The 12,748-nt window shown below is 42.9% G+C and overlaps 1 protein-coding gene across 1 annotated transcript; it reads right to left on the minus strand.

Annotated features, from left to right (window-relative positions):
* Positions 1-5,305: 5,305 nt before the first annotated feature.
* Positions 5,306-6,250, minus strand: LOC110507088 (olfactory receptor 11A1-like). The gene has a single exon (XM_021586960.2). The coding sequence runs from the start codon at positions 6,248-6,250 to the stop codon at positions 5,306-5,308; it is 945 nt and encodes a 314-aa protein (XP_021442635.2).
* Positions 6,251-12,748: the final 6,498 nt, after the last annotated feature.

Consider the following 12,748-nt stretch of genomic DNA (forward strand, 5'->3'; position numbering starts at 1 on the left):
CGGAGACCGGAAGGAATGGGCTCCCTCTCACTCGTTTCACCAAGAAACAAATCCGAGGCAAATGGCAAGACTGGCGACATCGTGTGGAAGCTGTAGGACTTGCAATCTCAGCCCCATTTAATTTGGACAATTTAAACAATACATGCAAGTGGAGCATTGATATTTTTTCCAGTTTTCAGTGATCAGTTTTTCTTGCGCTTTTCGATGAAACACACGCTCTGTTATAGTCACAGCCGTGATTTAACCAGTTTTAGAAACGTGAGAGTGTTTTCTATCCACACATACTAATCATATGCATATACTACATTCCTGGAATTATATTATTTATATATATATATTCAGAACTAGGATTAAAAAGAAAATTCATACATATGCAGTAACATAATAGTATTCTTATTAGTACATATACAGTAACATAATAGTATTCTGATTAGTCAGTCCTGATTGAAATGTATACATAATTAGTCATTATTGATAACAATTCCCTTAACACTAGTTAATCATATGGCATACAACTCGTCCTTCTTCTTACCAGAGAGATGTTTGTTTCTGTCGGCTTGATACGCGAAGAAACCGGGTGGCTGTACTGACTCTGATAACATATCCCGAGTGAGGCATGTTTCCGTGAAACAGAGAATGTTACAATCTCTGATGTCTCTCTGGAAGGCAACCCTTGCTCAAATTTCATCTACCTTGTTGTCAAGAGACTGGACAATGGCGCGAAGTATACTCGGGAGTAGTGAGCGATGTGCCCATCTACAGAGCCTGACCAGAAAACCGCTCCATCTGCCCCTTCTGCGGCACCGTTCTTTTGTGTCGCCTACTGGGATCTGATCCATTGTCCTAGGTGGTGGTCCAAACAGAGGATCCGCTTCGGGAAAGTCGTATTCCTGGTTGTAATGTTGGCAAGTTGATGTTGCTCTTATATCCAATAGTTGTTCCTGGCTGTATGTAATAAGACATTAAGATTTCATGGGGTAACAATGTAAGAAATAATACAAAATACTGCATAGTTTCCTATGAACGCGAAGAGAGGCGACCATCTCTGTCTGTGCCATCTTCAATAGGGCTGCTGTCGGCGCCATCTTCAGATCGGGCTGCTGTTCTCATACCAGACTCAATTGAATAAAAATATCTAATAGGGTCCCAAAATATTGGGACTTTACATTTAAGAGGTTAAGAATCAATGGGTATATATTATTAATTTATAAGTGAAAAAAATGGATGTCATTTGTTAGTGGCCTATGATCCTGTTAAAACAATGTATGTGTGGGGACTCTGGCCTAGCACTAAAATGTAGAAGTAGTATGTGAACTCACCAATAGGCTGGGCAGGCAACAATATCAGCAGAGGTGGGACCAAGTCATTGTTTTACAAGTCACAAGTAAGTCTCAAGTCTTAGCACTGAAGTCCCAAGTCAAGTTCCAAGTCAAGACAGGCAAATCCGAGTCAAGTCTCAAGTCAAGACCGTCAAGTATCAAGTCAAGTTTCAAGTCAAGTCTCAAGTCCTAAACTTTGAGTTTCGAGTCCTAAACAAGTCATAATGTGCTCTTCACCAAATGTAATACCATTTCATATTTTTAACAAGAGTAATAGTTAGTATATTACATTTACACAAATCATGAATGCTTTTAAAAATATCTATATATTTCTTACTTTCCAAATAAACATTATATTTCCATGGAAATACATGGATAGCCATGAGAAAGACCCCCCCAATAGAGATCGAGGCGCAATCGGGCGCAATCGGGCGGCGATGTAGGCCTGTACACAATCGGCCAACCTTAACACACACACACACACACACACACACACACACACACACACACACACACACACACACTCTCTCTACAGTAGGCTAACGTATGTCAATGGTAGTAACATCAGGCAGGATTTAGGCTACCAACTGCCTAGCCAGCTGTAGCTCAATCTTGAGTGCAATGATCACGTTCCCGCACTGACTGACTATATGGAGGCTCATTGATTTAACGTTACGTTAGCCTACATGATACACTAGTAAAGTAATAAAATATATAGCTGTCGGCTATATTAGCCAAGAATTACCGTTCTTCGTGCAGCTTCAAATGTCGAACAAAGTTGGAAATTGCTGCGCCTCCGTCTGTAATTTTCTTCCCGCATGTTTTGCAAGTTGCAATCTGTTTTTTGTTGATACAGCATCGTCTTTTTATCCAGAAATAATAATTTTGCGTATCATCTTTCCAAAGGTTCCATCTGAATTCACCCGCCGACGTTCCTCTGCACTGCCACGCACAACTTTTTCTCAGCTGGCACAATTTGATTGGCTGCTGTCCAATTGTAACTATAATCCGTAAAATGAAGAGTTGATGCCCTGCACACTTTTTTTCATAGTATAATTTTTTATATTTGGGCTTGGGGAGGGTATCAAGTCAGGTCGAGTCATAAGGCTCAAGTCCAAGTCAAGTCACGAGTCATTGGTGTTAAAGTCAAAATCGAGTTGCAAGTCATCATATTTGTGACTTGATTCTGACTTGAGTCCAAATCATGTGACTTGAGTCCACACCTCTGAATATCAGATCTCTTATTTATGTGCACCATGTACAATGAAGACACAGTTTAGCGGGGTGGCAGGTAGCATAGTGGTTAGAGCATTAACAGTAACAGCAACAGAAAGGATGCTGGATCAAATCCCCGAGCTGACAAGGTAAAAATATATCCTTCTGAACAAGGCAGTTAACCCACTGTTACCCGGTAGGCTGTCATTTTAAGTAAGAATTTGTAACTTCTTGGAACTCTAGGGGCGCTATTTCATTATTGGATAAAAAAACGTTCCCGTTTTAAGCGCGATATTTTGTCACGAAAAGATGCTCGACTATGCATATAATTGACAGCTTTGGAAAGAAAACACTCTGACGTTTCCAAATCTGCAAAGATATTGTCTGTGAGTGCCACAGAACTGATTCTACAGGCGAAACCAAGATGAAATTTCAAACAGGAAGTGCACCCAGATTTTGAAGGCGCTGTGTTTCAATGAGTCCTTATATGGCTGTGTATGGGTCACGAATGAGCTTAGACTTCCTGTCGTTTCCCCATAGTGTCGACAGCATTGTGACGTATTTGTAGGCATATCATTGGAAGATTGACCATTTTACACTACATATACCAGGTGGTCGCTTTGTGTCCTCCGTCGCAATTATTGCGTAATCTCCAGCTGCATGTATTTTTCTGTTTGCTTCCGAGGAGAAACCCAACTGCCACAAATTATTTATCATCGAATAGATTTGTGAAAACACCTTGAGGATTTATTCTAAACAACGTTTGCCATGTTTCTGTCGATATTATGGAGTTAATTTGGAAAAAAGTTCAGCGTTGTAATGACTGAATTTTCGGGGTTTTTTCTTAGCCAAACGTGATGAACAAAACGGAGCGATTTCTCCTACACAAATAATCTTTTTGGAAAAAATGAACATTTGCTATCTAACTGAGAGTCTCCTCATTGAAAACATCCGAAGTTCTTCAAAGGTAAATGATTTTATTTGAATGCTTTTCTTGTTTTTGTGAAAATGTTGCCTGCTGAATGCTAGGCTTAATGCTATGCTAGCTATCAATACTCTTACACAAATGCTTGTGTAGCTATGGTTGAAAAGCATATTTAGAAAATCTGAGAGGACAGTGTTGTTAACAAAAGGCTAAGCTTGTGAGTGAGTATATTTCTTTCATTTCATTTGCGATTTTCATGAATAGTTAACGTTGCGTTATGGTAATGAGCTTGAGGCTATGGTTACTCTCCCGGATACGGGTTTGCGCGACGCAAGAAGTTCTGACTTGCCTAGTTGAATAAATGTTCAATAAAAAAAAAAAGTTAAACTAATTGAAGCCTCTGAAAAAAGGAATGGTTTCCCAGACCCAGATTAAGTATAGTCCTGGACCAACCACTGGCAGGTATTGTTGACAGGCTACCTTGTTAGCGTCAGTCTGAATGAGGGTGTAACATAACAGTCTGAGGAAAGGTCATTGTTGGCAGCCTGGCCCCGATCTGTTTGTGCTATCGTTCCAACTCCTTGTCATGTATGGAATGACAAGGAGCTGAATGTTAGCACAAACAGACTAGGACCCAGGCTATGTAGTTAAGGCTCTGTTGTTTTTCCTGACCATATGATCTAACCAGGGAAAACAGAGAATAACTCAGGACGCCATGTCCTAGCTATAGTCTAAAACCTAGGCCCAGAGCTTTTTCTGTTCAGGTAAAAGTAAGGGCCCTTATTTTCTCTCTGGGCTTCCTTAGGCCTACAGTACACTTCCCCCCCCCCCAAAATGGCATCCTATTCCCTATATCAGGGCTATTAAACTCTTACCCTACGAAGTCTGGGTCCTGCTGCTTTTCTTTTCTGTTCTACAGGACCTGATAATTAGTCCCTGATTAGAGGGGAACAATGAAAAAAAGCAGTGGAAGTGGCTCCGGGGTCCAGAGTTGAATAGGGTATCATTTGGGATACAGTCAAGACCAGCCGTGCCTCTACAGGAGCCCCTCAGGTCTCCACAGGTTACTAGCTGCATTAATTGGATCCCAGGGAACGAGGTGATAGAGTGGACTAATGACATGGTACCTAATTACTCAATAAACATGTTTCTTACAGTCTTATTATTGGCTTCTGCTTTCCCCGTGGTAAAGTGTGGATGGAGTACATTAACCAACGTGTCTTATTGGATTGTTACATTCTGTAGGTCAAACATATCTCACAGTGACCCCGGAAAAACAAGATACCTTTTATCTCAGTAAAGGTATCTGGTCCAGACAGAATATAGTTTGTTTTCATACTAAAGTATTTCCCAAGATTTCTCTCTAAAAATGTCAAACAATCATGTACCCACTGGGCCCATTTTCCATTAGTGATGTACCTAATGGTGGGCTATAAGGTGGGCTTACCTTTTACACATTTACATAAATTTATTGTTGATTGATCCAGACAGTTTTGCATATCTTGATTTATTTATGTTTACACAAAGATTTTATGTGTTTACACAGGTGGTCTAATTCTGAAAATTTGCCAATAATTTGTCTTTTGACCAACCAGATCAGATATTTTGCCAATAATAAAGATCAGAATTGCAGCCTTAGAAACTTCAATTTAAGAGAGAAATTCAAAGTCATGAACTTCTCCTGTTTATATTTGATTTATATGACAATATTTCATAAATTAGCAAATGTTTTACATTTACCATCCTCACCCCCATTAATGTTTGTGACTAGCCTAAGTAACAAAACACAAGTCAACATCACAAATATCGAACAATCAGGACGGAAAAGGTCACACTAATGTCTAGCTTATGTTTTAGGGTACAGACCTACAGGTAGTATGTTTTTACAAGCCTGTCTGATTTTAGCCATCCTAACTCCATACACAATAGGATTTAAAAGTGGCTGGCACATCAGATAGTACACTGATAAAAAAGTGTGAAGTACAGTTGGAACATTTCTCATAGGGCTATCAAATCTACTCTGGAGCAGAGTTAAGAAACAGCCGAAAGAGAAGTTGAGCAGCGAGGCCAGATGAGGAGAACAGGTGCTGAAAGCTTTCTGTCTGGTCTCGATGCAAGATTTCAAACAAATGGTCAGAATCTTAATATAAGAGAACACAATAGTAATTAAAGGGACAGCGACAGTCAAAACAATACCACAGAGTCCAGAGATGTTATTAACTGTCGTGTCTGAAGTTGAACAGGCAAGTTTAACTACCAGGTAGTTGTCACAATACACTTTGTCTATGACGTTTCCACACAATCGCAAACGAATAGTTAAAGACAGTTGTATGGTGAATTTTACAAAAGAGTACAACCATATTACACAAATTAAAATACACACCTTGCTGGGTGTCATGATGACGTTATACTGTAGTGGATAACATATAGCAAGGTACCTGTCGTAGGACATGACTGCTAAATTGATGAATTCAGTAGATCCATATGTGTACAAGACAAATATCTGTATGTAACAGTACCCAGTGGAAACTGTATGGTCATCTGAAACCAAATGAGTCATGAGAGCAGGAAACAAACCAGTGGTACCATACAAGTCATTTACAAACAAACTGCACAGAAACAGATACATGGGTTCATGAAGGCTTCTCTCCATACATATTACCACAATAAGCACTGTGTTGGCAAAAACTATGGAGACGTATAAGACAGTTAATATAATGAAATACAAGTACTTTAAGTGTCCAATGTCACTATATCCAGCTAGGATAAATGTGAATTGTGTTGAGTTCATAATTTTCCCAATAGTACCTATAGATGTATTTGGAGATATAGTTAGTTCACATGACAAGTACAACAGTGTCTATCAGGTGACACAATCTATCTCTTATTGACACCTCATAATTGCTTCATTCTTATAATTACCACTGATTATCAAGACTCATTGCATCATTGCCACAGCATTACTCTTCAAAGGGATTCCATGGAAAAACATTGTTACCTGTGGTTGTAATGGACATTGAGTAGAACATACGGCAAACGTCATTCACCGTGTAAATTCAATAATATTCATATTTTGAATAACAAATACAATTGACACACTCTCAGCTTACAATTTTTTGCTTTACTGTTAAACTTGCATACGCTCCAACTATATTGTGAGAATGAAACAGGATGCTAGTCTTGCAGAGCTGTGGTGCGGCAATTCTCCCTGGCATAAGTCACATATAACTCACCAGAGACCAGGGTTCAATCCCTGTGCCCACCTTTCTCACTGATTCTCCCTCTTGCCTGTCTCCTCCTCTAACTTCCTTACTGTCTGAATGAAGAGTCAAAACATCAATAAAAATACGTACATATATCTTTAAAACAGAATTTAAGTCTAGATCACCTGGTATCTTTCTCCAGACTGCCGTTGTGTGGACATAGATCTACTGTATGTTCTGTGTCAGTGGACTATTCCACACTAAAGTACTGTCAACATCCCTGACCTTTTATACCCTTTAAAGGAAGAAAAAAACAGTATACAGCAGTGTGTTTACTTGAATTCCAATGACACAAATAATTAAATTGTTATGGTGTGACTTTCAGTGTCCCATGGGTGGTTAGGTCAGTGCAGTGGCTGCTCAGCCGATAAGAAAAATAAGTAGCCTGCAAGATTTTCTCTCCACTGCCAAATCCCACTTAGGGACCCCAAAAGGCAAGAGCCGGCCCTGGACCAGGTTGTGTTGCAAGGTCCATCCTCATATTCATTTCATCTGGATCAGTTAAATTGATAATAGAGTGTGTGTGAGTGTATGTGTGTGTGTGTGTTAGTGATGTGCGGGTTGACTCATTTCCTGTGGTTATATCAAAAAGCCTTGGTTTCATGCATGTCAACATCAGAAGCCTCCTCCCTAAGTGTGTCTTACTCACTGCTCTAGCACACTCTGCTAACCCTGATGTCCTTGCCGTGTCTGAATCCTGGCTCAGGAAGGCCACCAAAAATTCTGAGATTTCCATACCCAACTATAACATCTTCCGTCAAGATAGAACTGCCAAAGGGGGAGGAGTTGCAGTCTACTGCAGAGATAGCCTGCAAAGTAATGTCATACTCTCCAGGTCCATACCCAAACAGTTCGAACTACTAATTTTGAAAATTACTCTCTCCAGAAATAAGTCTCTCACTGTTGCCGCCTGCTACCGACCCCCCTCAGCTCCCAGCTGTGCCCTGGACACCATTTGTGAATTGATCGCCCCCCATCTAGCTTCAGAGTTTGTTCTGTTAGGTGACCTAAACTGGGATATGCTTAACACCCCGGCAGTCCTACAATCTAAGCTAGATGCCCTCAATCTCACTCAAATCATCAAGGAACCCACCAGGTACAACCCTAACTCTGTAAACAAGGGCACCCTCATTGACGTCATCCTGACCAACTGGCCCTCCAAATACACCTCCGCTGTCTACAACCAGGATCTCAGCGATCACTGCCTCATTGCCTGTATCCGCTACGGAGCCGCAGTCAAACGACCACCCCTCATCACTGTCAAACGCTCCCTAAAACACTTCTGTGAGCAGGCCTTTCTAATCGACCTGGCCCGGGTATCCTGGAAGGACATTGACCTCATCCCGTCAGTTGAGGATGCCTGGTCTTTCTTTAAAAGTAACTTCCTCACCATTTTAGATAAGCATGCTCCGTTCAAAAAATGCAGAACTAAGAACAGATATAGCCCCTGGTTCACTCCAGACCTGACTGCCCTCGACCAGCACAAAAACATCCTGTGGCGGACTGCGCTAACATCGAATAGTCCCCGCGATATGCAACTGTTCAGGGAAGTCAGGAACCAATACACACAGTCAGTCAGGAAAGCTAAAGCCAACTTCTTCAGGCAGAAGTTTGCATCCTGTAGCTCCAACTCCAAAAAGTTCTGGGACACTGTGAAGTCCATGGAGAACAAGAGCACCTCCTCCCAGCTGCCCACTGCACTGAGACTAGGTAACATGGTCACCACCGATAAATCCATGATTATCGAAAACTTCAACAAGCATTTCTCAACGGCTGGCCATGCCTTCCGCCTGGCTACTCCAACCTCGGACAACAGCTCCCCCCCCCCCGCAGCTACTCGCCCAAGCCTCTCCAGGTTCTCCTTTACCCAAATCCAGATAGCAGATGTCCTGAAAGAGCTGCAAAACCTGGACCCGTACAAATCAGCTGGGCTGGACAATCTGGACCCTCTATTCCTGAAACTATCCGCCGCCATTGTCGCAACCCCTATTACCAGCCTGTTCAACCTCTCTTTCATATCGTCTGAGATCCCCAAGGATTGGAAAGCTGCCGCAGTCATCCCCCTCTTCAAAGGGGGCGACACCCTGGACCCAAACTGTTACAGACCTATATCCATCCTGCCCTGCCTATCTAAGGTCTTTGAAAGCCAAGTCAACAAACAGGTCACTGACCATCTTGAATCCCACCGTACCTTCTCCGCTGTGCAATCTGGTTTCCGAGCCGGTCACGGGTGTACCTCAGCCACGCTCAAGGTACTAAACGATATCATAACCGCCATCGATAAAAGACAGTACTGTGCAGCCGTCTTCATAGACCTTGCCAAGGCTTTCGACTCTGTCAATCACCGTATTCTTATCGGCAGACTCAGTAGCCTCGGTTTTTCGGATGACTGCCTTGCCTGGTTCACCAATTACTTTGCAGACAGAGTTCAGTGTGTCAAATCGGAGGGCATGCTGTCCGGTCCTCTGGCAGTCTCTATGGGGGTGCCACAGGGTTCAATTCTCGGGCCGACTCTTTTCTCTGTATATATCAATGATGTTTCTCATGCTGCGGGCGATTCCCTGATCCACCTCTACGCAGACGACACCATTCTATATACTTCCGGCCCGTCCTTGGACACTGTGCTATCTAACCTCCAAACGAGCTTCAATGCCATACAGCACTCCTTCCGTGGCCTCCAACTGCTCTTAAACGCTAGTAAAACCAAATGCATGCTTTTCAACCGTTCGCTGCCTGCACCCGCACGCCTGACCAGCATCACCACCCTGGATGGTTCCGACCTTGAATATGTGGACATCTATAAGTACCTAGGTGTCTGGCTAGACTCTAAACTCTCCTTCCAGACCCATATCAAACATCTCCAATCGAAAATCAAATCAAGAGTCGGCTTTCTATTCCGCAACAAAGCCTCCTTCACTCACGCCGCCAAACTTACCCTAGTAAAACTGACTATCCTACCGATCCTCGACTTCGGCGACGTCATCTACAAAATTGCTTCCAACACTCTACTCAGCAAACTGGATGCAGTTTATCACAGTGCCATCCGTTTTGTCACTAAAGCACCTTATACCACCCACCACTGCGACTTGTATGCTCTAGTCGGCTGGCCCTCGCTACATATTCGTCGCCAGACCCACTGGCTCCAGGTCATCTACAAGTCCATGCTAGGTAAAGCTCCGCCTTATCTCAGTTCACTGGTTACGATGGCAACACCCATCCGTAGCACGCGCTCCAGCAGGTGTATCTCACTGATCATCCCTAAAGCCAACACTTCATTTGGCCGCCTTTCGTTCCAGTTCTCTGCTGCCTGTGACTGGAACGAATTGCAAAAATCGCTGAAGTTGGAGACTTTTATCTCCCTCACCAACTTCAAACATCTGCTATCCGAGCAGCTAACCGATCGCTGCAGCTGTACATAGTCTATTGGTAAATAGCCCACCCATTTTCACCTACCTCATCCCCATACTGTTTTTATTTATTTATTTTTATTTTTCTGCTCTTTTGCACACCAATCTCTACCTGTACATAACCATCTGATCATTTATCACTCCAGTGTTAATCTGCATAATTGTAATTATTTGCCTACCTTCTCATGCCTTTTGCACACAATGTATATATAGACTCCCCTTTTTTCTACTGTGTTATTGACTTGTTAATTGTTTACTCCATGTGTAACTCTGTGTTGTCTGTTCACACTGCTATGCCTTATCTTGGCCAGGTCGCAGTTGCAAATGAGAACTTGTTCTCAACTAGCCTACCTGGTTAAATAAAGGTGAAATAAAAAATAAAAATAAAATAAAAAATCAGTGGGACAGGCGGGTTTAAAGTGAGGAAATAGAAAACAATAGCCTACCTTAAAACATTAAAACATGTATAATTCCTGTGCAATTTATATATATCTATAGGTGACATTGAGGTTTTTCATTCCTTATTTTAGGCTATTTTAGGCTATATGCAAGCCTAAGCTTTAGGGCCAAACATTAGGCATACCAAATAGCCTACATGCCAATCACCAAATGCTTTTGGGAACGGGCAGAGAAAGTAAAGCGAACATAAAGAGAAGTGAGGGCCAGAAAATTAATGTTTGGGAAATATTTGGTGAAGTGGTAAAAGAGGATTTTAGCAGTGTTAGTTAGCTATGTTATGTGTAAGGATTGTGAGGTGATATACAAATTTGACAGTCACAAATCAAATCAAATTGTATTTGTCACATACACATGGTTAGCAGATGTTAATGCGAGTGTAGCGAAATGCTTGTGCTTCTAGTTCCGACAATGCAGTAATAACCAACGAGTAATCTAACTAACAATTCCAAAACTACTACCTTATACACACAAGTGTAAAGGGATAAAGAATATGTACATAAAGATATGTGAATGAGTGATGGCACAGAACGGCATAGGCAAGATGCAGTAGATGGTATCGAGTACAGTAAATACATATGAGATGAGTATGTAAACAAAGTGGCATAGTTTAAAGTGGCTAGTGATACATGTATTACATAAAGATGCAGTAGATGATATAGAGTACAGTATATACGTAGACATATGAGATGAATAATGTAGGGTATGTAAACATTATATTAGTTAGCATTGTTTAAAGTGGCTAGTGATATATTTTACATCAATTTCCATTATTAAAGTGGCTGGAGTTGAGTCAGTGTGTTGGCAGCAGCCACTCAATGTTAGTGGTGGCTGTTTAACAGTCTGATGGCCTTGAGATAGAAGCTGTTTTTCAGTCTCTCGATCCCAGCTTTGATGCACCTGTACTGAACTCACCTTCTGGATGATAGCGGGGTGAACAGGCAGTGGCTCGGGTGGTTGTTGTCCTTGATGATCTTTATGGCCTTCCTGTGACATTGGGTGGTGTAGGTGTCCTTGAGGGCAGGTAATTTGCCCCCGGTGATGTGTTGTGCGGACCTCACTACCCTCTGGAGAGCCTTACGGTTGTGGGCGGAGCAGTTGCCGTACCAGGCGGTGATACAGCCCGACAGGATGCTCTCGATTGTGCATCTGTAGAAGTTTGTGAGTGCTTTTGGTGACAAGCCAAATTTCTTCAGCCTCCTGAGGTTGAAGAGGCGCTGCTGCGCCTTCTTCACGATGCTGTCTGTGTGGGTGGACCAATTCAGTTTGTCTGTGATCTGTACGCCGAGGAACTTAAAACTTACTACCCTCTCCACTGCTGTTCCATCGATGTGGATAGGGGGGTGTTCCCTCTGCTGTTTCCTGAAGTCCACAATCATCTCCTTCGTTTTGTTGACGTTGAGTGTGAGGTTATTTTCCTGACACCACACTCCGAGGGCCCTCACCGCCTCCCTGTAGGCCGTCTCGTCGTTGTTGGTAATCAAGCCTACCACTGTTGTGTCGTCCGCAAACTTGATGATTGAGTTGGAGGCGTGCGTGGCCACGCAGTCGTGGGTGAACAGGGAGTACAGGAGAGAGCTCAGAACGCACCATTGTGGGGCCCCAGTGTTGAGGATCAGCAGGGTGGAGATGTTGTTACCTACCCTCACCACCTGGGGGCGGCCCGTCAGGAAGTCCAGTACCCAGTTGCACAGGGCGGGGTCGAGACCCAGGGTCTCGAGCTTGATGACGAGTTTGGAGGGTACTATGGTGTTAAATACTGAGCTGTATTCGATGCACAGCATTCTCACATAGGTATTCCTCTTGTCCAGATGGGTTAGGGCAGTGTGCAGTGTGGTTGAGATTGCATCGTCTTTGGCCCTATTGGGGCGGTAAGCAAATTGGAGTGGGTCTAGGGTGTCAGGTAGGGTGGAGGTGATATGGTCCTTGACTAGTCTCTCAAAGCACTTCATGATGATGGAAGTGAGTGCTACGGTAGTCGTTTAGCTCAGTTACCTTAGCTTTCTTGGGAACAGGAACAATGGTGGCCCTCTTGAAGCGTGTGGGAACAGCAGACTGGGATAGGGATTGATTGAATATGTCCATAAACACACCAGCCAGCTGGTCTGCGCATGCTCTGAGGGCGCGGCTGGGGATGCCGTCTGGGCCTGCAGCCTTGCGAGG

This window comes from Oncorhynchus mykiss, chromosome 27 (assembly GCF_013265735.2).
Source record: "Oncorhynchus mykiss isolate Arlee chromosome 27, USDA_OmykA_1.1, whole genome shotgun sequence".
Taxonomy (NCBI): domain Eukaryota; kingdom Metazoa; phylum Chordata; class Actinopteri; order Salmoniformes; family Salmonidae; genus Oncorhynchus; species Oncorhynchus mykiss.